At 43.5% G+C, this 26,411-nt stretch overlaps 1 protein-coding gene across 4 annotated transcripts in view; it reads right to left on the minus strand.

Annotated features, from left to right (window-relative positions):
* The window catches only part of GALNT11 (polypeptide N-acetylgalactosaminyltransferase 11), a 74,604-nt gene that overhangs the window by 25,512 nt on the left and 22,681 nt on the right, over positions 1 to 26,411 (minus strand). For 2 of the 4 annotated variants that reach the window (XM_070423622.1, XM_070423623.1), the window contains exons 3-5: positions 16,478 to 16,810; positions 7,289 to 7,412; positions 3,337 to 3,503 (exon numbers count right to left, since the gene is read on the minus strand). In XM_070423622.1, the coding sequence (XP_070279723.1) occupies positions 3,337 to 3,503; positions 7,289 to 7,412; positions 16,478 to 16,772 (586 nt within the window). In that variant the 5' untranslated portion in view covers positions 16,773 to 16,810. Of the gene's footprint in view, positions 1 to 3,313; positions 3,504 to 7,288; positions 7,413 to 16,477; positions 16,811 to 26,117; positions 26,208 to 26,411 lie in introns of those variants that run through there. The other 2 variants (XM_070423624.1, XM_070423626.1) reach the window with 2 other exon arrangements.

The following is a 26,411-nucleotide window of genomic DNA, read 5'->3' on the forward strand; positions in this document are numbered from 1 at the left end:
CCGAGGAGACTTGCCCTAGGAGATATATTACTAAAAGCAACGTCAGAATTTACTGCCAATGTTTTCTTCTAGAAGTTTTATGGTTTCAGGTCTTACATTTATGTCTTTAATTCATTTTGAGTTTTATTCTTATAAGGTGATCTAGTTCCCCTTTTTTTTGCATGTATCTGTCCAATTTTCCCAACACCATTTATTGACTAAACTGTGTTTACCCCATTGTATATTCATATATCCTTTGCCATAAATTGACAATATAAATGTGAGTTTATTTCTGGGCTCTCCATTCTGTTCCATTGATCTATGTGTCTGTTTTTATGCCAGTACCATACTGTTTTGATTATTATAGCCTTGTAGTATAGTTTGATATCCAGTAGCATGATTCCTCCGTTGCTGTGGCTATTCAGGGTCTTTAGTGGTTCCATATAAATTTTAGATTTAGTTGTTCTAGTTCTGTAAAGAATGCCTTTTGTATTTTGATGGGGATTGCATTGAATCCATAGATTGCTCTGGTTAGTATGGACATTTTAATGATGTTAATTCTTCCCATCCATGAACATAATATATGCTTCCATGTATTTGTATCTTCTTCAGTGTCTTATAATTTTCCAAGTGCAGGTCTTTTACTTCCTTAGTTAAAATTTTTATTGATTTTTATTGAGGAAAGGAGAGGGAGAAAAAGATAGAAACACCAATGATGAGAGAGAATCATTGATTGGCTACCTCCTGCACAACCCCTACTGGGGATTGAGCCCCCAACCCTGTCAGGGACTTGAACCATAACCTCCTGGTTCATAGGTCAATGCTCAACCATTGAGCTACCGCGGCCAGGCCTCCTTTGTTAAATTTATTCCTAGGTATGGGGAATAAATTTAATGCAATTGTAAATGGAATTTTTTAAAAAACCAGCACATAAATTTAATAAAATTTAGGTAAAAGACAAATGGGAAAATTTATAGTGTGGGTGAATCCAGGTAAGAATACTGAAACCAACTGATCAATCTTTACATCACCAAAAATGCCTCAGATACCATGTGCTTTTTTCAGTTTACATTCAGTATTATTATGTATTGGTTTAAGGCAGCGGTTCTCAACCTATGGGTCGCGACCCCTTTGGCGGTCGAACGACCCTTACACAGGGGTCACCTAAGACCATCCTGCATATCAGATATTTACATTACAATTCATAACAGTAGCAACATTACAATTATGAAGTAGCAACGGAAATAATTTTATGGTTGGGTCACAACATGAGGAACTGTATTTAAACGGCCAGAAGGTTGAGAACCACTGGTTTAAGGTATACAGCATAGTGGTTAGATAACCATATACTTTACAAAGTAGCCCCTAAATATTTGAAGTATCCACCCAGCACCATACATTGTTATTACAATATTGACTATATTCCCTATGCTGAACTTTAAATTCCCATGACTCTTTTGTTACTACCAATCTGTACTCAATCTCTTCCCTTTTCACATCTCTGCCATTTCCACCAGTCTCTACATGGCTTCCTCTATATAGCCTTAGTTATAAGACTTCTGTTCAGCTAGTCTTCCTTTAGTTATTCAGGTTGATTGTTCTATAATTTACTTGTAATTCCAATTTGGTCCTGGGAGGAGGCAAGTGTAACTTTCACCTACTCTGCAGCCATCTTGGAACAAATCCCAATGAAATTGTTTTCTTTTTGTTGGCTTTTTTGTTAAATCTCACCTGAGAATATTTTCCCATTGATATTTAGAGAGAAACATCTATTGGTTGTCTCTCACACACACCCCGACTGGGGCCAGGGATCAAGCCTGCAACCGAGGTACGTGCTGACGCTTTAGCCACTGAGACAAATGAGCTAAGGCAGGATTGTTTTCTTAATTTCTCTTTCTGATAGTTCATTATCCTATACTAGAGGCCCAGTGCACAATATTCGTGCACTGGGGGGGGGGGGGGGGGGGGAGGGGTTCCTCAGCCCGTCCTGCGCCCTCTCGCAATCCAAGACCCCTCGGGGGATGTCTGATTGCTGGTTTAGGCTTGCTCCCCCGAGAGGGGTCCTTAACACTGCCACAGAGGTGGGAGAGGCTCCCCCCACCACTGCTGCGCTTGCCAGCCGTGAGCTGGCTTCCGGCTAAGCGGCACTCCCCCTGTGTGAATGCACTGACCACCAGGGGGCAGCTCCTACATTGAGCGTCTGTCCCCTGGTGGTCAGTGTGTGTCATAGCAACTGGTCGTTCTACTGTTCGGTCAAAATAATGCGCTTACAGTTGGTGAGTGCAGCAGGTGGCGGGAGCCTCTCCCGCCTCCGTGACAGTGCTAAGGATATCTGACTGCTGATCTAAGCTGTCAGTTGGACATCCCCCAAGGGCTCCTGGACTGCAAGAGAGTGCAGGCTGGGCTGAAGGACCCCCCACCCCAAGTGCACGAATTTCATGCATTGGGCCTTTAGTAGGATAAAAGCCAAATATGCTAAGTGTCCGACAGTTTGTTCAACCATTTGACCAGTGTTATGACTCGCACTGACCACCAGGGGGCAGATGTTCCGACCGGTAGGTTAGCTTGCTGCTGGGGGTTTGGCTGATCAGGACTGGCCGAGATGGGTTGGACATGCCCTGGAGCCCTCCCGCAGTCCTTTCACAGTCCCAATTGTGCACTGGTGGGGTCCCTCAGCCTGGCCTGCAACCTCTCGCAATCTGGGACCCCCTCAGGGGATGTCGGAAAGCCAGTTTCGGCCCGATCCCTGCAGGCCAGGCCAAGGGACACCACTGCACAAATCCGTGCACCAGGCCTCTAGCTGGTGTATAAAAATGAAACCAGTTTCTGAATAGTGATTTTATATCCTGTTACTTTACCGAATTCATTTATCAGTGCTAGTAATTTTTAGGGGAAATCTTTAGGATTCTGCAAATGACACTTTTACTTCTTCTTTTCCAATTTGGATGCCTTTTATCTCTCTCTTGTCTAGTTGCTATGGCTAGGATTTCTAATACTAAGCTGAAGAAAAGTGGTGAAAGTGGACAGCCTTGACTTGTTCCCAATCTTAAGGAAAATGCTTTTAGCCTTTTCCCATTGAGTATTATGTTCGCTCTTTTTAAAAGGTAAGCCAAGGGAAAAATTTCAAGGGCCAAGTTTAGGTAGCACAGTTGGTGAACAGATTACAAAGGTAATGCAGTTTCTTCAAAATTATCCCATAATCTTTGGGCAGGCATTTATTTGTGGTTGATTCCATTGCGATTACATCCATAAGGTTCTCCCATCCACTACGTATTGAAGGGTCAGTCTTACTGATGTTATCAATACCACAGGGAACAACAGCCTAGATCTTACATTACCAGTGACAACATTCCTTACCGAAGTCACTGCTGTCATCCACAAGGATGATTTCATGGAGAAGCCGTGCTGGTGTGCGGTCCAGGACGCTGTGCACAGTCCGCAGCAAAGCAGACAAGGCTTCATTGTAGAAACAAATAACAACACTAGCGACTGGCAGATCTGTAGGGTATATCTTATCTTTACATCTGCAAAGGTGAATGAGAAAAATTCCAACAATTTAAAAGGCTCAAATGTTTTAAGTTATTATTCACTACACCTTAACTACGATCTTATTCTGCTTCTTCCTTGCACTATAACCACTTTTTAAAAAGCATTTAAGGAACAATGTGGTTTCTTACTCAAGAGTTTTACATGTTAATAACTTCTCCCTCTGATAAGTGCTACTCTGCTTATTTTAAACATTTTAAAAACTTGGGGTTTTTTTCATTTTTGGTACATAGGTTACATAAAATCATTGCAAGTATTTTTAAAATATATTTTTATTGATTTCAGAGAGGAAGAGAGAGGGAGAGAAAGATAGAAACGTCAATGATGAGAGAGAATCATTGATCTGCCTCCTGCAAGCTCCACATTGGGGACTAAGCCCACAACCTGGGCACGAGCCCTGACCAAGAATCGAACCGTGACCTCCTGGTTCATAGGTTGATACTCAACCACTGAGACACAATGGCCGGGCTCATTGCAAGTTTTTAATGCAGCACTTGTACGTTGATGTTCAGCTTCTCCTCAGTGAGGTCTCAAAAAGGAAATAGAAATATAAAACTTGTATCTGAAAATTTCATTTTTTACTCAGTAATAGAAAAACATTTGAGTAAACTATATGCATCAAGACAATGGAAGAGCTTCCATGCAAGTACCTAATAGTTAGGTGGCTTTATACGACAATAAAAAAAACCCACCAACTTATAGAATCAAATCCAGAATTCCATGCTCTTTTGCCCTTCCATTGGCTAGGCCCGGCCTACCCCAGCCTCTTGCCACTCTTCCATTATAGCTAAACTGAACCATTTGGGTCCCCTTTGACAAACTATATAGCTTTATGCCTTGGTCTGTCCCCCTACTCTCTTGCTTCACTGCTCAGTCATCATTGAGAAACTTTCCCTGACCACTCCAGTTTGGGGGCCCCATTTCACTAGTTTCCGTCACAGCCATCATTCTTATGCTACTACAATTACTTGTTTCCTTATTTATCTCCCCTGCTAGACTTGAAGGCCTGTGAACCCAAAAATGTCTTATTCTGTTTATTTTTGAGGCCTAATACAATGTCTAGCAAACAGTAGGTGTTCAAATAATCTGTATGTGGAATGACTGACCAACTATCTACACTAATGAAAGAGAAACATGCAAATTGGTGTCACTCCACTACCCTTCCCATTGGCTGATCAGGGTGATATGCAAATTAACTGCCAGCCAAGATGGCGGCCGGCAGCCAGGCAGCTTGAAGTGAACATGAGGCTTGCTTGCTTCAGTGACAGAGGAAGCCAACGTTCCCCGCCTGCCTTGCCGGCCTCTGAGCTGGCAGTTTGAAACATTGTTACAAATATAGAAGCTAAACAAAACCCCAGAAACCTGCTTTCAGCCAGCCGGGATCTCAGAGCTGGAGTTGAAACAGTGTTTCGATTATAGAACCCAAACAAACCAGATACCTGCTTTCAGCAGCTGAGGCCTAAGAGCTGGAGCCAAGCCTCAGAGCTAAAGCTGGCCCAGAATAAAAAAAAAAAAAAAAAAAGGAGCGGTTGGGAGCTTAAGTCATCTGCCAGCCTGAAAACAGCCCTCAGCCCCTCACCCAGACTGGCCAGGCACCCCAGTGGGGACCCCCACCCTGATCCAGGACACCCTTCAGGGCAAACCAGCCGGCCCCCACCCGTGCACCAGGCCTCTATCCTATATAGTAAAAGGGTAATATGCCTCCCAGCACCGGGATAAGCGGAGCCACGAGGCCTCCCGGCACCGGGATCAGCGTGACAGGGGACAGCGCCCAAACCCCCTGATCGCCCTGCGGCTCTGTGTGTGACAGGGGGTGGGGCCACAACCTCCCTATCTGCCCTGCTCTGTTCGTGACAGGGGAAGGCACCCCAACCCCCTGATCAGCCCTGCTCTGTGCCTGATAGGGGGGAGCTCCCCAACCCCCCGATCGCCCTGCGGCTCTGTGTGTGACAGGGTGTGAAGCCCCAACCCCCTGATCGGCCCTGCTCTGTGTGTGACAGGGTGCGGCGCCCCAATCCCCATCCCCACGGGCCCTGCTCTTTGTGTGACAGGGTAGAGCCATAACCTCCCCATCGGCCCTGCCCTGAGTGTGACAGTGGCGGCGCCCCAACCCCCTGATCGGCCCTGCTCTGTGGGTGATAGAGGGCGGCGCCCCAACCGCCCCCCATGGGCCCTGCTCTGTGTGTGACGGGGTAGAGCCATAACCTCCCCATGGGCCCTGCCCTGAGTGTGACAGGGTGAGGCGCCCCAACCCCCTGATCCGCCCTGCTCTGTGAGTGACAGGGGGCGGTGCCCCAACTCCTCTAACGGTCATACTCTGTGAGTGACAGGGGGGAGCTCCTCAACCCCCTGATCGGCCCTGCTCTGTGAGTGACAGTGGGCAACGCCCCAACCCCCTGATTGGCCCTGCTCTGTGCGTGACAGGGGGTGGTGCCGCAACCTACCCATTGACCCTGCCTTGAGTGTGACAAGGGGCGGTGCCCCAACCCCCCAATCGGCCCTACCCTGAGCATGACTGAGGGTGGCATCGCAACCTCCCAATCCGCCCTGCTCTGAGCCCGACCAGGGGCTGCACCTAGGGATCGGGCCTGCCCTCTGCCACCCAGGAGCAGGACTAAGCCAGCAGGTCGTTATCTCCCGAGGGGTCCCAGACTGCAAGAGGGCACAGGCCGGGCTGAGGGCCTCCCCACTACCCCCCGAGTGCACAAATTTTTGTGCACCGGGCCTCTAGTCTATAATAATAAAAGCATAATATGCTAATTAGACCAGATAGCCAAACGACCTTCCGGACGTCATTCCGGACCTCCTTCCGGACAAAGCCGTGGTGGCAGGGGCTGACACAGAGGCAGTTAGGGGCGATAAGGCAGGCAGGTGAGCAGTAAAGGGCTATGAGGCAGGCATGCAGACTGGTTAGGGGTGATGAGGCAGAAAGGCGAGCGGTTGGGGCCATCAGGCAGGCAGGCCAGTGGTTAGAGGCAATCAGGAAGTCAGGCAGGTGAGCGATTAGGAGCCAGTGGTCCCGAATTGCCAGAAGGATGTCCTGGATTGCGAGAGGGTGCAGGCCAGGCTGAGGGCACCCCCCCCGCCATGCACGAATTTTGAGCACCGGGCCCCTACTATGAATGAAAAGCCTTTGACAAAACTAAAATAATGAAAACATAAAAGTGAGCAAGGAGTCAAATTCTTCACTGATTTACTGGATTCATGGCAAAAAGGAATACATTAACATTTTAAAAAAACTTATGCTCAGGCCCTAGCTGGTCTGGTTCAGTGGATAGAGCATCAGCCTGCGGAATGAAAGGTCCCGGGTTTGATTCCAGACCACATGCCTGGCTTGTGGGCTTGATCCCTAGTAGGGGGCGTGCAGGAGGCAGCCAATCAATGATTCTCTGTCATCACTGATATTTCTATCTCTCTCTCCCTTTCCCTTCCTCTCTGAAATCAATAAAAATATTTTAGAGAAAACAAAACAAAAAAATTTATGCTCAGAAGGTTATATAATTACATGCAGTTGGCCCCTCTCTTCTTTCTCCACATTATTTTAACTTTCAAAAGGGACACAGCAAGTTCTAGAATTTTGTTAGTACAGTCTCAGACTATGTGGATTCAAGTGTCATCAGAGTGGAAATGTGGCTTGAGTTATCTAGTATCCAGAATAACAAAGCCTAAGTGCAAAGTATTAACACCACCCTCAGACTTATTACACTGGCACTGACAGTACTATGTCACTAAACTGATTAGCAGAACCCGATAAGGAACGTACGCTGCATTCCTTGTATCTGGCACATCTCTGTGGTGGCCCAAGCGGTTGCTAATAAGGAGATTGAAGGCATGCTTCTGATACCCCAAGTCTCTCAACTCCTGATCATGTTCATTAAAAATCATACCTGCAAAAGAGTGAAGTTATAGTCAGTGCATGAAATCTGCAAAAGATTACCATTATTGTTATGTTATGATCTTAAGAAAATCTTCACTTTAAACTCTCATCTATACTAATAAAAGGGTAATATGCTAATTAAGCCAGAAGACCTTCCAGACAACCTTCCGGACCTCCTCCCGGACAGAGCTGTGGAGCGCAGGCTGAGTGGAAAGGGCCTCTCTGTGGGTGGGGATTAATGGCGGAGCCCAGGCCAGGTGGGAAATGCCTGCCTCTGCTCTGCCATTGATCACAGAGCCCAGGCCTGGTGGGTAGGGCCTCCTGTGGGCAGGCATTAATGGCGGAGCCCAGGCCAGATGGGAAACACCTGCCTCTGCTCTGCCATTGATCACAGAGCCCAGGCCTGGTGGGCAGGCAGGCAGGCGGGGGGGGGGAGGGGGGGGGAGGAGGGGGATAGTTGGGGGTGAGCAGGCCAGCAGGGTGGGGGCAGTTGAGGGCAATCAGGCTGGCATGGGGGGGGGGGGCATTTGGGGGCGAGCAGGCCAGCAGGGTGGGGGCAATTGGGGGCAAGCAGGCCGGCAGGCAGAGTGCTTAGGGGTGATCAGGCAGGCAGGCAGGCAGGTGAGCAGTTAGGAGCCAGCGGTCCCGGATTGTGAGAGGGATGTCCGACTGCCGGTTTCAGACAGAGAAAGACAAATACTGTAATATTGTATTAATCTCACTTATACAGGGTGGGGCAAAAGTCTGTTTGCAGTGGTGAATACGCAAAACACAGTATTCCGGTATTATTTACTAGAGGCCCGGTGCACAAATATTTGTGCACTCGGGGGGGGGGGGGGGGGTCCGTCAGCCCAGCCTGTGCCCTCTCGCAGTCTGGGACCCCTCGAAGGATGTCCACTTGCTGGCTTAGGCCTGCTCCCTGGGAGATCAGGCCTAAAGCTGGCAGTCAGACATCCCTCTGGCAGCCCAGGGGCTCTCAGGGGATGTCCACTTGCCAGTGGGTAGCAGGCCTAAGCTGCAGTTGGACATCCTTAGCGCTGCTGAGGAGGCGGGAGAGGCTCCCGCCACCACCGCTGTGCTGGCAGCTGTCAGCCTGGCTAGTGGCTGAGCAGAGCTTCCCCTGTGGGAGCGCACTGACCACCAGGGGGCAGCTCCTGCATTGAGCATCTGCCCCCTGGTGGTGAGTGTGTCATAGTGACCAGTGATGCCCAGTCGTTCTGCTGTTAGGGTCAATTTGCATATTACCCTTTTATTATATAGGATAGAGGCCTGATGCACGGGTGGGGGCTGGCTGGTTTGCCCTGAAGGGTGTCCTGTATCAGGGTGGGGGTCCCCACTGGGGTGCCTGGCCAGCCTCGGTGAGGGGCTGATGGCCGTTTTCAGGCTGGCCATGGCCGTGGGCTGGAAGCAGGTATCTGGGATTTATCTATCTTCTATAATCGAAACTTTGTAGCCTTGAGCGGAGCTCAGGGCCGGCAGGGCAGGCGGGAAGCTTGGCTTCCTCCATTGCCGGGGGCAACCCAAGCCTCCTGCTCGCTCCAGCTCCGTGGCCACTGCCATCTTAGTTGGGTTAATTTGCATACTGGCTCCTGATTGGCTGGTAGGCGTGGCTTGTGGGTGTAGCGGAGGTATGATCAATTTGCATGTTTCTCTTTTATTAGATTAGACTAGGGGCTGGTGCACGAAATTCATGCACGGGAGGGGGGGTCCCTCAGCCCAGCCTGCCCCCTCTCATATACTGGGAGCCATCAGGGGATGTCCTACTGACGGCTTAGGCCCACTCCCTGCTCCCCTTGGGGAGTGGGCTTAAGCCACAGTCTGGCCTCCCTTTGTGGGAGGCCACCAGGCTGATCAGGGGAAGGCATCAACCCCATCACCCTGCTGCTGCAGCCACTGCCAGTCACTGCAGCCACTGCCAGTCACCGCAGCCACCAAGGTTTTTTCATCAACACGGACTCCAGTCCCTTCACCATGAAAAAATGACAACTTTCTTTAGGCATTTTCAAGATGTGTCTTTCATAGGATATGACATTTCTTTTTTTAAAAAAATATATTTTATTGATTTTTTTACAGAGAGGAAGAGAGAGGGATAGAGAGTTAGAAACATTGATGAGAAACATTGATCAGCTGCCTCCTGCACACCCCCTACTGGGGATGTGCCCGCAACCAAGGTACATGCCCTTGACCGGAATCGAACCTGGGACCTTTCAGTCCGCAGGCCAACGCTCTATCCACTGAGCCAAACCGGTTAGGGTGGCATTTCTTTATTATTATTTTTTTATCCTCACCTGAGGATATGTTTCCATTGATTTTTAGAGAATGTGGAAGAGAAAGGGAAAGACAGAGAGAAACATCAAAGTGAGAGGAACACTTTGATTGGTTGCCTCCTACATGAGCCCTGACCTGGGCCCCGGCCAGGGAGGAGCCTGCAACCTAGGTACATGCCCTTGGTCAAAATTGAACCCAGACCCTGCAGTCGGCAGGCCGAGGCATTATCCACTGAGCCAAACCGGCTAGGGCAGGATATGACATTTCTTAGCTCTCCAGCAGCGGACCTTCGTTTTTTTCGCCAGGAGCGTGGTGAAAAACCCTAGATCACTTTTTGGATTCTTATTACCCAAGTTACTAAGAATATTACCAGTGGCATACAGGGAGCTTAGCCAATGAGTGGTCAGAAAAGGTGCTTCCTCTGCAGTTCACACCGATCGCTGGATCGGCCCCCTGCCCAGGCCTGATGCCTCGGCCAGAGGCGTCGACCCCCATCACCCTCCGATCGCTGGATCAGCCCCTCACCCAGGCCTGACACCTCTGGCCGAGGCGTCAGGCCTGGGCAGGGGACCCCCATCTCCCCCCATCGCTGGCTCCACCCCCCGCCCAGGCCTAATGCTTCTGGCTGAGGCTTTAGGCTTGGGCAGGGGCTCCCCCGCAGCTCCGATGGCCGGCTCCACCCCTGCCCAGGAGCCCCCTGGCTTGGGCCCTTCCTACGCTGCTCAGGGCCCACATGGGGCCTACCTTGGAGTGACCTGGGTGCCGATGATGTTCCTGGGACCCAGGCCACTGGGCGCCTATGTATGCAAATTAACCGCCATCTTTGTTGGGTTAATTTGTATACGCATCTGATTGGCTGGTGAGCGTAGCGGAGTGACACTAATTTGCATGTTTCTCTTTTATTAGTGTAGATTGTAGTACTATTTTCCATACAAACAACTGTAAGCCTACTTTTGCCCTACCCTGTATATGGAACCAGATTTGTGGTTGGCAGAGATGGGAAGGGGGATGGAGATACTGCAAGAAGTTTATCAAAAGGTACAGACTACCAGTTACAAATTCTGGACATGTAATGTATAGTAACTACAGTGAAGAATACTCTATCATATATTTGAAAGTTGCTAAGTGAGTAGATCTTAAAAACAGGGGGTTAATTTAGCTTAGTTTACCCCTTCCCCTCCACTAACAAAATTACAGCCAAATTTCAATTAATTAACATGCAAGAAAATAAAAACAAAACAAACAAAAAAACATGCCAGAGGAGTTATTTCAATTAATTTTATAACTGTCTATTAAATCAGAATACCTATTTTTAAGTTTTGTTGTTGATAATCTTTCTAAGATATACTTTGCAGGTACTTTTCCAATTGTTGACTGTACACTATTCAGAAATCAGTGGACATTTAACTATTACTATATTGACTTACATTAAGTCCTTCTAAATTAACTTTTCTTTATAAAGAAATTCAGTGGGAGTTTTCTCAGTTTGGATTATGGCCAAATGTAGACATAAAACTTGCCATTAGTGATATTTAGTGCATTTTCAGTGTTATACAACCATCACAACTACCTAGTCGCAGAATATTTCTGCTACCCCAAAAAGAAACCCTATCACCATAGATCAGTTACTGCCCTTTCCTCCCTCCTCCAGCCCCTGGCAATCACTAATCTCTTTCTGTCTTTTTTAATTTGTCTATTCTAGACATTGTACATAAAAGGAATCACACAATATTTGACCTTTTGTGTTCTCCTTCCTTCACTTACAATGTTTTTAAGATTGACCATAACTTCATATATCATAGCATACATATATCATAACTTCATTTCTTTCTATGCCTGAGTAAAACTCAATTGTATCTATACGACATTTTGTTTGTCCTTCCATATCAGTTGATGGACACCTGAGTTGTCTCCATCTTCTGTCCATTCAGAAGAATGCTGCTATAACAATTTGTACACAGCCCTAACCGGTTTGGCTCAGTGGATAGAGCGTCGGCCTGCGGACTGAAGGGTCCCAGGTTCGATTCCAGTCAAGGGCATGTACCTTGGTTGCGGGCACATCCCCAGTAGGGGGTGTGCAGGAGGCAGCTGATCGATGTTTCTAACTCTGTATCCCTCTCTCTTCCTCTCTGTAAAAAATCAATAAAATATATTAAAAAAAAAATTTGTACACAAATTTTTGTTTGAACACCTACTTGCAATTCTTTTGAGTATATACCGAGGAATGGAATGAATTGCTAGGTCATACGGTAATTCTGTGCTTATTTACTGAGGAACTCTTTTCCACAGTAGCTGTGCCATTTTACATTCATAGCAGCAATATTTGAGCATTCTAATTTCTCTACATCCTCACCAACACTTATTACTTTCCTTTTAAAAAAATTATAACCATCCTAGAGGATGTATCTCATTGTGGTTGTGGTTTGAATTTCTGTAAAACTAATTATGTTAAACATCTTTTCATGTGCTGGTTGGCTATCTTCTTAGGAGAAATGTCTATGAAACTGGGCTATTTGTCTTTTTATTCTTGAGTTGTAAGAGTTCTTTAGATATTCTGGATAATGGACCCCTGTTAGAGATATGGTTTGCAAACATTTTCACCCATTTTTGGGGGGGTTTTCTTCACTTTCTTGGTAGTATTCTTTGATGTTATGAAAGTTTTTAATTTTGATGCAGTCCAATTTATTTTTTCTTTTGTTGCTTGTACTTTTGGTGTCATATCTAAGAAACCATGGCCAAATCCAAGGTCATGAAGATTTATTCCTATGATTTCTTCTAAGGGTTTTATGATTTTAGCTCCTACATTTAGGTCTGATCCAATTTCAGTTAATTTTTATATATGATATGAGGTAGGGGTCCAACTTCATTCCTTTGCATGTGAGAATCTAGTTGTCCCAATGCCATTTGTTGAAAAGACTATTCTCTCCCCATTAAATTGTGTTGGCACCTTCTTTTTTGTTGTTGTTGTTAATCATCACCTGAGGATATTTTCCCATTGATTTTTAGAGTGGAAGCGAGGGGGAGAAACAGAGACATACCCATTGGTTGCTTCCTGCATATGCCCCGACCAGGGCCAGAGATCAAATCTGCAACCAGGGTATGTGCCCTTGGCCCAAATTGAACCCAGAACCCTTCAGTCGGAGGGCTGATGCTCTATCCACTGAGCCAAAACAGGTAGGGCCTTGGCACCTTGTTTTTTGAAAATCAATTGACCACAGCTGTCATAGGTTTATTTTATATTTATCAACTATCCACTAATCTATGTCTGTCCTTACACCAGTACCACACTGTTTTGATTACTATAGCTTTGTAGAAGTTTTGAAATCAGGACATATGAGTCATCCAACTTAGTTCTTTTTCAAGATTGTTCTGGAGACTGCTAAATCTCTCAAACAAGCTGCAGCTGATAAAAGCGTGTCCCAAACCTATCAGTAAAAGGACCAAGACCCAGCACTAACACCCACTCTGTCTTGCTTCATAGCTGGGCCTTGCCTGGGCACCTCCAAGCCCAATACAAATAGCAAATAGTAGCCCTCTGCAGATCCCTCTGTAGCTCCTGCTGTGTGATCCCAGGCAATGGCTGACTTTGCACCTTCCTGGAAGCCCTAGAGCCAGTGCACCCAGTGGACAGCTTCAGACCATAGCAGATTACAACTCTACCCATCCACAAGTGACACACGCACGGGGGCAAACTCAGTGAGCACCAAAGCCTTACTGAAGCAAGTCCTGCTCCACAAGGATGTTTCCTGCACAATAGCTCTCTCTCTGTAGTCACAGCTGGTCCTCACAGCCAATTGGCTTGAAGGTCAACTCCTCCCAGTGATGCCAACAGCAAACAAGGCTCAACTACAAGACTGTGCACACAGCTCACACAGGGGTGTACCTAGAGTGCCCAGCTCAGGTGACTGGGGAGGCTGAGCCACTGGGCCCTACAGGACACCTACTACATAGGCCACTCTACAATTCCAGGAGACATAATAGCTCTATCTAATACATAGAAACAAACACAGAAATACAGCCAAAATGCAGAGACAAAGAAACATGTCACAAATGAAAAAAATGGAAGCTAGCAAACTACTGGATACAAAGTTCAAAACCATGGTTATAAGGTTACTCAAGGATCTTCATGAGACTTTCAAGGATCTTAGTGAGAATTTCAAAGACATGAAAAAGAACCAGTTAGAAATTAAGCATACACTAAGTGAAGTAAAGAATAATTTACAGGGATTCAACAGTAGAATAGAGGATTCTGAGAATCAAATCAACGATTTGAAATATGAGGAAGCAAAAAACACTGAATCAGAAGAACAAAAAGAAAAAAGAATCCAAAAGAAAGTGTAAGGAGCCTCTGGCTTCAAGCATACCAACATTCGCATTATGGGGGTGCCAGAAGGAGAAGAGAGAGAGCAAGATATTGAAAACCCATTTGAAGGAATAATAACAGAAAACTTTCCCTATCGGTGAAAGAAATAAACTTACATGTCCAGGAAGCGCAAGTCCTCTTACAAACAAGAGGAACCCAAAGAGGACTACACCAAGACACATCATAATTAAAACACCAAGGGTTAAAGACCAAGAGAGAATCTTAAAAGCGCCAAGATTTCAAGGAAGCACCCATATGACTGTATCAACAGAAACTTTGCAGGCCAGAAGGGAGTGGCAAGAAATATTCAAGTGATGAATAGTAAGGACCTACAACCAAGATTATTCTACCCAGCAAAGCTCTCATGTAGAATTGAGGGCCAGATAAAGAGCTTTACAGACAAGAAAAAGCTAAAGGAGTTCATCAACACCAAACCAATATTACATTAAAGGTTAAAGGGTCTTCTATAAGAAGAGGAAGAGGAGGAGGAGGAGGAGGAGGAGGAGGAGATACAAATATGAACAATAAAATGGCAACAAATGCTAGTACATATCTATCAACAATTGAATCTTAAAAAATCAAAATAAATGAACAAGAAACCTAATGAACAAATAAACTGGTGAATAAAACAGAATCAGAGGCATGGAAGCATGGAACAGACTGACGAATCTCAGAGGTAAGAGGGAAGGAGGGCGGGAAGAGGTCAATCTTTGCCCTTAAGCAAGCCCTGTCCATTGTTTCTGTGCATCTAGGCCAGTGATGGCGAACCTATGACACGCGTGTCAGAGGTGACACGCGAACTCATTTTTTTGGTTGATTTTTCTTTGTTAAATGGCATTTAAATATATAAAATAAATATCAAAAATGTAAGTCTTTGTTTTACTATGGTTGCAAATATCAAAAAATTTCTATATGTGACACGGCACCAGAGTTAAGTTAGGGTTTTTCAAAATGCTGACACGCCGAGCTCAAAAAGTTCGCCATCACTGATCTAGGCTAATATACTTTTGAAATGCCCCCTTTCAGACATCTCAAGAAAGCACATAATCTTAAGTACCCTGTAATTGCATCCCTGAGTTACTTTTCTTCCACCTCCATGTAATCTTTCGTACATTCCCTCCTTAATTTCTAATGCATAAAAGAAACTGCAAACTGTTATTCTTAGAAGCATTTATCTCCATCCGTTGAGATCTTGATCCCTCTTTTTGGCTCAAATAAATTTTTATAAAACACTAGAGGCTGGTTGGCCGCCGCAGTGAGCGTCATAGCAACTGGTCGTTCCATCATTCTGGTCGCTTGGCTCTTATTTATATAGATTTCTACATGTTTGAACATTGCTTTATTAGCTGTAATAGATTTTTTGTGTATTCTTTAGGACCTTTTTGAGAATTTAGTTGTTCAGTGAGGCAATTTGGGTTTGCACTTCAAATAGCAATAATTCTCTCACTGCTTCTTTCTAAGGCAAATATGATAAACCCAACATTACTTCTGTATAAAAGTTTTACCAAAATAACTTTGAATAAGAATTCTTCCCACTAATACTCTTAAAAGCCTACATGGCTATTTGAAAAAGATTAGAAGACGTATTTTATGAAAATGGAGTATTAGCTTCTGTTTCCTATCATTTTAAATTCTTTTAACTTCATGTATTAAAAAATCATTAAATCCTAGAAACTGATTTTATTTTTTTGAAACTATGATACAAAAATGTTTTAACATTTCCTTTATATTTGTCCATCTTTCAATTTCTTTAAATACTATTTTATGCTTCCATGATAAGATTAAATTCCTTTTAAGTTTTAAAGAAAACCAAAATGGCTCATTTATGCCTTAAAATAAAGTTTGCTAAAACCAGTACTTGAGATTTAAATATTCAAAAACATATACAGTCGATTCTTGCTACCTCCTTGAACAGAATTTTTGAAGAGAAAAGTTTCTATTTTATACTCAGATTTTATAAAATTCTATATTTATTAAATATTTACAGCAACTTAATTAGTATAAGCAGAAATTAAATATAAGTAATCTCAAATTATTTCTCAACCCAGTGGTTTATGTTGTTTTAACTAATTCTGTAACTTTTAAAATATCTTAAATAGAGTCAAACATGTTCCCTTATTAAATAATAATAGCAATTAAAATCCTTCCCCACAGGTTCCACTGTCTTTCCAACCACTTAATTTCTCATTTTCTATTCTGGACCTTACTAGTTTTTCCCAAGTCCTCATAAAGTACTGAAGTCAGAATTGGACATATTAGAATATAACTTCTCTCTAATTCTGCAAAATCATAAAGACCTCAGCTAGTTCATGAATGAAATAAACTGGTGGGGGAAAAATGATACATTTCTGATTCCCTGAACAACACATGACTTAAAGAATAATTAAAACTTAAACTTCCAATGATTAGATATTGACATGCTAACAAAAATCAAATACACTTACCCAATTCAGAAGAGAATTTCATGTTGCCTTTTTCTGCATCTTCAATATGATTATCTATCACATCATCAATCTTGTTTTCTTTGAACTGTGATTCTAATATTCGACTTGGGCCTCGGGTGAAACGGGGATAGAATTTTTTTGGGAATGGCCCATGGGGCCCAGACCCCTTGATGGGCACATTCTTAAGTGGCTGAGTCACTTCACTGAAGTTGAAATAAACAAAAAGCAAAACCGTCCAGGTTGCAGATGTAAAAAGGCATCCATAACAGAAATATCGAACTGTGATGCTTCCCATTATAAACCTAGCATAGCTGAAGGGCCATTTTCAGTTTCCTAAAAGAGAAGGATAGATAAGTTAGACACTTCAGGATATCTGTAAATCATCCACCAAGTTCATATTCAATGTTTCTCAAACCAAGTTGCACTTCTGAACTATTTACTTAGGATCCCTATGCATACTATTAAAGATTCAAATGGAAGAAAATATGAGAATAGCCAAATTAAAAAATAAATGCAACAATTAAAAACACAGGCCAATGAGTTAATTCTCAGAAAACCAATGGCAGCAAAACAGCTGACTTATTCACCTGTCCGCGTTAATAGATACTGCTCCACCTTTTTTCTGGATTGCTTTCAGTGTGGTTTTTTTTCAGATTCTAACTTTTAATGAGGGAAATACCAGTCCAACATGTGTGATAACAGTACATCTAAGATCCCTTCCAACTATAAAATTACAACTCTTTTAACCCAAGGATCTTAAAATCTGTTATTAAAAATAAGCAACTAAAAAAATAGTTCTACTTTGTAATCAAAGATTAAGCCTACCCTAATGCCTACTCTAGATTAAACAGTTACATTTTAAATAACCAAAAGCACTGTGGACTAAAAGGGGCCACATGCTAACCTGACTAACTCAGGGAAGGCCTGCGTGGCAGCCTTGCAAACTCAACAGACCTAATGTAACCACAAAGGATGATCTGAAATTAAAACATTTAATCAAAAAGCAGTTTATAGTGGACTAGAGGCCTGGCACACAAATTTCGTGCATGGGTAGGGTCCTAGGCCTAGCCTGCGATCAGAGCCATATTCCCCAACTGCCCACAGCCAGCCCCACCCCCCACTGCCATCCACCTCCAGTTCCCCGTTCGCCATCGGGTGTTCGGAGCCTGCTGGCGGGGGGGGGGGGGGGGGGGGGGGGGGGGGGGGGGAGGTACCAAGAGGTTGGCTGTTCCCTCCCGCTTGCCGGCCCCGCCCCCGCTGCAGGTCGCCCTCTGTGTGGGGCAACCCGCAGGTGTGGGCCTTGGCCTGGCACTGCCTGCGTCCCCCGCCACCCACTCCCGGTTCCCCATTCGCCATCGGGCAATCAGAGTCTGCCGGCCGGGGAATGTGACCAAGAGGTGGTCAGTGTACCTCATAGTGACTGGTCGAGCGGTCGTTCTGGTCATTCTGCCATTAGGGTCAATTGCATATTACCTTTTTATTATATAGGATTGTTATGTCCTAGGCCAGTATCTTCCCTGATAAAGATCAACTTAGATCTTTACTGAGCCTATTGTCTTTTTGAATCTAAGATAACAGAACTTTGGAAAGTCAGGGTAACTTTTAACTTCCCTTTTTCTGGACCCCTCTGGGCACAACATATGGCGCCAGGGCAGGGACTACAAATCCCTCATTGTTATTGTTATCGTGTTAATTGTTGACTGTTATCTATCCTGTACCCACCTAAGTAAAAGAAGCATGGTGTCTATCATTTAATCTTTTATCCAATCCTAGAGGCTTCCGGGCTTTGCTTTCCCTCCCTAATCTATCACAAATGGATTCCCTCTAACCCACTTACATCTCCACCTTAGATGGTAAAATAGGTGAAAAACCCCACTCTCCAGAGCATTATCTCAATTTGTTGAGCTTCTGCTTCCCAGCAATTGTCGACAGTTTGACTCAAATAAACTCACAAAAATTCTTTACAGACTTGAATGTTTTCATATGTTAACAGAGTTCAAATAATTCTATTTCCCCTCTCCTTATGATGTCCTATAAACAACAGAATATCGAACCAATTCATGTTTCTCTCACATCGATAGTTCTCTGTCTTTCCCTCTCTTCCACTCTCTCTAAAAATCAATGGAAATATGTCCCTCCCTCTCCCAGGTTTTTTTCTGGGAGGCAACCAAGTTGGCTGCCCTGTTTGAAAAAAAAAAAAACAATGGAAAAATATCCTTGGGTGAGGATTAAAAAACAAACAAATAACATAGCACTGAAGTTTTCCCTACTGTCAGGTAGAAGGGAAGCCCAGGAGTGGATGCATGCCACCGCAAGGCAGATGGTGACGGAGATAATGGACCCTCCCAGGAATTCCTAACAGGTCAACATGCCGACCCCCGAGGCGGGAACTTCCTCAACTCATGCCCGCGCCCCTCACCAAACACCTGTATAAAAAGAAGTGACCCCCTCCCTGCTGGCACGAATTCACTGGCCCTGCCTTTGGGGCTTCTAGGGCTCGCCCGAGAACGCGGATTAAACCTTCTCCTTTCCCTTTTCTGAACGGCTTGATTCTGTTTCCTGCGTCACGAACTTTACACCTACACTTTTTGATATCTGGTCTTCATGGAGGCCTCACAAAACTTCCTGAGGAATTCTCTGTAAAGAGACCAACATACATACAAAATAGTCTCACAGAATATTAGGGCACAGAAACCCTATATAAGTAATGTACAAATAGAAGAAATCTATGAAGAGATACTAATGCATTACTCCTTATTTTTACAGTATGAAATAATTTTAGAAATAGTAGTATTACCACCACCCCAAATCCAAACAAAGCAAATCAGCACTGTTTAAGTCCAACTTCAAAAATTAAGCCGCTAGTACGTTATGCCACAAGTCTAGAAGATGGTCAGTAAATAGCTCAATTCTTTTTTTTTTTTTTAAATTAAACCTTTATTGTTCAGATTATTTGTTCCTCTTTTTTCCCCCCATAACTCCCCTCCTTCCAGCTCCCACCCCACCCTCCATCCACCCTCACTCCCCACCCACTGTGTTCATCCATAGGTGCATGATTTTTGTCCAGTCACTTCCCGCATCTCCCACACCCCTTTTTCCCCCAAGAATAGTCAGTCTATTCCCTTTCTATGTCCCTGATTCTATTATAATCACCAGTTCATTCTGTACATCAGGTTATTTATTCACTTGATTCTTAGATTCATTTGTTGATAGATGCATGTTTGTTGTTCATAATTTGTATCTTTACCTTTTTCTTCTTCTTCCTCTTCTTAAAGGATACCTTTCAGCATTTCATATAATACTGGTTTGGCGGTGATGAACTCCTTTAGCTTTTCCTTATCTGTGAAGCTCTTTATCTGACCTTCAATTCTGAATGATAGCTTTGCTGGGTAAAGTAATCTTGCTTGTAGGTTCTTGGTATTCAGCACTTTGAATATTTCTTGCCATTCCCTTCTGGCCTGCAAAGTTTCTGTTGAGAAATCAGCTGACAGTCGTATGGGTATTCCCTTGTAGGTAATTGAGCCTCTTTCTCTTGCTGCTTTTAAGATTTTCTCTTTGTCTTTTGCTCTTGGCATTTTAATGATGATGTGTCTTGGTGTGGTCCTCTTTGGATTCCTTTTGTTTGGGGTTCTCTGCGCTTCTTGGACCTGTAAGTCCATTTCTTTCACCAGGTGGGGGAAGTTTTCTGCCATTATTTCTTGAAATAGGTTTTCAATATCTTGCTGTCTCTCATCTTCTGGCACTCCAATGACTCTGATATTAGACCGCTTAAAGCTGTCCCAGAGGCTCCTTACACTATCTTCACACTTTCGGATTCTTTTTTCATTTTGCTTTTCCAATTGGGTGTTTTTTGTCGAATCTTTGGTTTGATTATTGTACTCCTCTGGTCTGCTATTGGGTATAATATTCTTTATTTCAGTCCGTGTATGCTTACTTTCTAATTTCTTTATCGTAGCATCGAGGGTCTCATTAGTTTTCGTGAGGCTCTGCACAAATTTATGGCAAGCCCTCAAAATTGCGATTCTTAGCTCCATATCCTCCATTTCTGTCATGTTTTTTTTGTCTCCGCATCTTTTATGCTTTCTTGGTGCACCCCCTTGTGGTCTCTGTGCGCAGTCTTGTTCTAGCCAAGCCTTAATTGTTGTAGTTAACACTAGAGGGATTTGACCCCCAGGCCGACTGGCTATAGGAATCAGCTGTATGGAAAACGTCTGCCTTCTGGGGAGGCGCTAATCCAGCCTTTGCCTGAGGCGATCGGCAAATGGCTGTGCGCAGGCTTTGGGCGGGGCGGGATCAATAGGGCGGGCAGAGGGAGCAGTTATGGCCACGCTCAGTCCCGTTCCCAGAGGCTCTGCTTCTCAGAACCCCGGCAGCCGCTGCAAACCTCGGAGAGAAAGCTGCCCTCAGGTTCCAACTGATGCCGGATAATCCCGCTTCTCCCGTTTGAGTCTGGGTCCCTAGAGACTCGCCCGGATCTGGAGCCCAGAGTCTGAGACTCACTCCCGACAGAAAACGACAACCGCGCCCTCAGCCACCAGCCCGCTTTGCGCGCGCACCTCGGTACCTTTGTATTTTCCACACTGCGCCGCCTCTGAGCCTCGATTTGCTGTTCTCTTTCCTTCTAGTTGTAGAGTCTCTCTTCAGCCAGCCTTCCTGTGGTTCTGGGTGATGTCCGTTCAGTCTTTTAGTTGTATTTTTGAAATGGTTGTTTGCGGCAGCGGTCTCCGGTGTTTACCTACGCCGCCATCTTCAATAGCTCAATTCTTGCCAACCAAGTAGTTATTTTACCACATGTCAATTCAAAAGTTTAAAAAACAAACAAAACAACAGCAACACCCAAACAAACAAAAACTCTCCCACTACAATAATACCAAAAAATCGGGAAATGACTGCAGCTCAGAAGGAAAGTCAGGCACCAGTGAAAGTGCTGTCCTGTCAGCTGTTAGCAAATGAAAGAAATGCACATAAAAACAACTGCTTTATTTAGAAGTGGAAGAAAATATTCTCTAAGCAATGTGAATGGAGCCATCAAAGAAAATAAGACAAAAGGTTGCAAATTTGCCACTTTGCAACAAAAATGTAAAGAATAGAGACATTTAGGTAAAACATTAGATTTTTAAACTAAAATACATTCTAAGTTCCTAAAATATTCACTTGAGGGTAGGCAACAACCAAGCAAACAACATCAAAAACAAAAGTACCATTTCTTGAAAAGGCCATGGAATTCTGAAGTACACAGGCTGCTGATTCCAATAAGAAACTATACATTTAAGGAGCCAATCCCTTCTTCAACTATATAATGAGATTTCTATTTAGATTGTTTCATCAAACCATTCTAGGCCTTCCCACTTCCACATTGGCCACCTTAAACCCAAACACAGAAGGGAACCATGCAAAAGGGACAGAGAGGGGAAAGCCAACCAATTCTTCCTTAACCACAGGAAGAAGCCAGAGGACTCTTCCATCAAGCCGCTCTGACCAACAGATGGACACTGACATTAGTTCACATCTTTTCCTTTACCCCAAGTCCCACCAGCTTGTTGGGCAATGTCCAGAGCCCTTCAAAACCCATCTTTAAAATTTCTTCATTCGCCGAAACCGGTTTGGCTCAGTGGATAGAGCGTCAGCCTGCGGACTGAGAGGTCCCAGGTTCGATTCCGGTCAAGGGCATGTACCTGGGTTGCAGGCACATCCCCAGTGGGGGATGTGCAAGAGGCAGCTGATCGATGTTTCTAACTCTCTCTATCTCTCTCCCTTCCTCTCTGTGAAAAATCAATAAAAATATATTAAAAAATAAAATTTCTTCATTCATGTTCCTCCTATAACCGTCACCCATATTCTATTTAAGTAACCCTGCCCCTACCCTGATTCACCATTGTTTGGAACTCATCTAATAAATAACCTCTTCAATCTTAAATTAAAGCCACACTCTGCCCACAACCCTGACTTCCCAGCGGTGTCAGTCTTATCCACACTACACTACTCTTCAACTTCACTGCAGACAAAGTCCAGTCACTCAACCTTTCCTTTCTCATACAGCTTATATTTCTTTTGTTTCTGTGTCCAGGTACACATCCTTAATGTCTTTACCTTTTTCTCTATTTGCTTGGAACATGTTGGATAATATTAGAAAGTGCTAAATGCTAAGGGGTAAAATAAGACAGGGAAGAGCAATACGAAGTGGAAGAGGGTGTGTGAAATTTTAGGTAGATGGCCAGGGAAGGTCTCACTGAGAAGGTGATACTTGAATTAAGGCCTGAACAAATCAGTAAGCACTACAAATACCTGGGAAAGAGCTGTCCATGCAAGGAAGCAAAAGCAAAGACCCTCAAAAGTAAGTGCCTGGTGGGGTCAAAGAGTATGCATCATGTAGACCACATGCTCTGGTCACAAGACAACCACACAGATTAAAAACCAATCAATGACAAAAATAAATAAATAACTAGAAAAATGAAACATATAAATGGAAATTAGAAATTATTTAGAACCAAATAGTGAAAATACTTTTCAAAACTTATGAGATAAAGCAAACACCAAATTTAACTGTCTAAGAAATTAAAACCTCCAAACAAAAATCAAAATCTGAACATTTAATCTAATCTGTGCTAACAAAATAATGAATCCAGCATCTACAAAGTCTGTTTGCTATTCCTTCCATAGGCAATTACCTAGGTCAAAGCAAATGTTTAAAGGTCAGTTAATACCAAAACTAGAGAACAAATTCTTTCAATAATAAACTTGAATAGTTAAGTAATCCAAAACTTCAGCAGTTAGATATCACTGTAATATATTTTTCAAAAGGTAAATGAATAAAAGGATAACCAGTTGTGTACATGAACTTTCAGGGAAATAAGGCAGTATGGTTTTATGTTTTTCTTTAGTCATGGTCTGGTAGTTGCTCAGGGACACCTGTAAGTTGAGAATCAGGGTTTTGCCAGGGGAATACAGAAGAATGAGGAGAGGTATGTGCAATGTGCTGATTAGAATGACAGACCACAGGTCAAAGCCAGGCAAGGAGAAATGTAAGGAGGTGGAAGAATGAAGCAGGATGAAAACTACGGATGGGCTAATGTATTAGAGGTCCTGATGTGGCTGAATAATTGCTGAAGTTACGTTACCTGAGAGAGTGATATGGAAAGACTAAGTGTTGTGGTTGGAAAATGAGCTACCAACACTCAGACTGTGGAGAGGTACAACTAGTGATATATCCTTTCCAGATACGGAACTAGAGATTTTCTAAGAACAATTTGCCTATAGTGCAGGCACACCTGAAAACCACACTTATTATTGCTACTGTTAGCATCTACTGTTGTTATATAAAAAACTAGTGGCCCAGTACACAAAATTCATGCACATTAAAAGGCAATTAATTAGAGGAAATAATTTAATATTGCTATTTGCCCTTTCTCTATAATAGAAGTGTCAGAAATGAAAGAAAATTAGTAAAATGTGTATAAAAATCTCCCTCCTGTCAGAGTCTGGGGCACGCTGCAGGACCCAGAGTCAAGTCCCCGCCCACCTGCACACACCACGAAATCGCACCACGAGACCCAGACCCGGCCGGCCCCACCCCCGTCAAGCCCCACAGGGCGGGGGGGCGCAGCCTCAGGTCCCCCGGCCTGGCGCCAGGAAGGGGGCACGGCCTCAGGTCCCCCGGCCTGGCACCAGGGTGGGGGGCATGGCCTCAGGTCCCCCCTCAAGCCCCGCCGGGCTGGGAGGCACAGCCTCAGGTCCTCCAGCCCAGCACTGGGCGGAAGGTGCGGCCTCAGGTTCCCCAGTGTGGCCTCAGGTCCCCTGGCCCTGGTGCCAGGGCAGGGGGGCGCAGCCTCAGGTCCCCCAGCCCTGGCATGAGGGCGTGATGACCATTTGCATATTAGCTCTTTATTATATAGGATTATATAGGATGTGTTGTGGCACACTAGATCACAGAAGTCTAAAGTGTCATGAGATCTCAATCCATTTAAATCCCTGCATCATTATCAGATTAGAATGAGGGATATTTCTCAATAATTTGAGCTAAGACCCATTTTGGGATGCTTTTCACAGTTAGTTTCTCTCAACAAAGAATGCAGCATACACCAGCTACTAAATTATGCTCCATAAAGTAGTTAAATCATGTAAGTTCACTGAGACAATTCCTGTTATGCAATGTCACTCTATATATGATACTTTAAATCAGCGGTCGCCAACTGGTAGTCTGCAGATCACTGGTGGTCCGTGAGGTCCAAAAGGTTGGCGACCACTGTTTTAAATCATTCCATTAATCTTCTACTCATAGTCTATAAATATACTGAAGAATCCAACATTTTTTTTTCTGAAAAATCATGAAATAATCCTAAAGGAAAGGCTAATATCTACCACAATAGGAGCTCTATATGCCAGACACCATGAAAGGTGCTAGGGATTTGTATTTTAGGCTCTATCATACTAAGAAGAAAAAAAAATTCAGAAAATAAAGATGAGCAAAAAATTAAAAACCACCTGAAATCTCACCACTATTAATGTTTTGCTGTAAATTCTACCACTTATTTTTAATCTCTCCATATTAGCTATAAAACGTTATACCACTATCTGCACTTACTGAAAAATAAATTTAATGAACTCAGGTTAGTGGCATTATTGATACTTTTCTGGTTACTTTGCTTTATTTAAAACATTTTCTACAAAGAACATATGTATGCCTTTAATAATCAAGGCAAAAAAATTATTAGGAAAAAAATTCCTAACTTAAAAAATTTAAGAACAGATTGGAGAGGATTAAATGTTAAGGCTTTGAATCTCAGAAGCAAATGGGGATTTTAGCTAAAAGGAAGTTATTTAATCCCATTAATTTGTCAAAAATTTAAGAATAAAATCTGAACAATGAACATTCTAAAGCATAATTTGAAAAACTGTTTTTCTTCTATGAACCATTAACTAGTTTGAAATTTGTGTGCCTTTCACTGTTCATCATTTTTTTACTACAAGACTAATGCAACATTCTAAACAAGACAGCTTTCATTTTCCTTCAATACAAAATAATTGTTATAATATTTAATGAAGTTTAAAATGTCTACCTTTAAATGTTACATTTTTACCTTTGAGTAGTTTCCAGCTATTTTCTCGTCAGGATACTCTCTATTCCAAAGTGTCAAACAGCAAACATTTGTTAGGTTTTTCCATAAAAGAGACACATCAGATTTTAATTCAGCTAGTCATGTGAGTACAAATACTGATTTACAACAGTGCCCTTCCTAAATACCCCTGTGAAATTACCAGGTGATGACAACACAAAAGCACACATTATTATTTCTCATTTGTTATCTGCCCTGTAAGACTAGAAGAAAACATTGCCACCAACATGTTTCATAATTGCAAATAAGAGATTATTGAATGAGAAATGGTTCAGAGCAAATTCCAGACATCATATGCTCTCCAGAAATAATCAACCCTTTGACATCCTCTGATATTTATGAATCTCCTCTAAGAAAATCTAAGGAGAACATAAACCTATGTAGTGTCTCTATTTTATAACTCAAAGGAAAACTGCATGCTGATATTGATGGGAGAAAGAAGCAAAATTAATTAAATGCTAAAAAACAAACTAAAAGGACAGACAACATGACAAAGAACCTAAAACAGCCAAACCTGGGATACCTACTTGGTCAGTGAATATGGGCTGGTAGAGGCTAACCATTACTCTTTAATGCTCTGTCCGATCTAATGCCCAAGCAGAAAAGAGAAGCTCTCCCTGGTTAAGACAAGGAGAGGACATAAACACTTCATGGAATCATTACATTGCAGATCTTTCTAACCATACATTCTACTATAAATATTTAATCTGCTTTATTGGGATGTCATATTTCAATAACTCATTTCTGACCCTATGTGCCACTCAAGGAAATACCCTGACTGCACCTGTATTTATCTAAACAAAACAGCTCATATTATGTCA

The sequence above is a fragment of the Myotis yumanensis genome, unplaced genomic scaffold (genome assembly GCF_028538775.1).
Source record: "Myotis yumanensis isolate MYYU_CA2020_CCGP unplaced genomic scaffold, mMyoYum1.0.hap1 SCAF_9, whole genome shotgun sequence".
In the NCBI taxonomy this organism is placed as follows: domain Eukaryota; kingdom Metazoa; phylum Chordata; class Mammalia; order Chiroptera; family Vespertilionidae; genus Myotis; species Myotis yumanensis.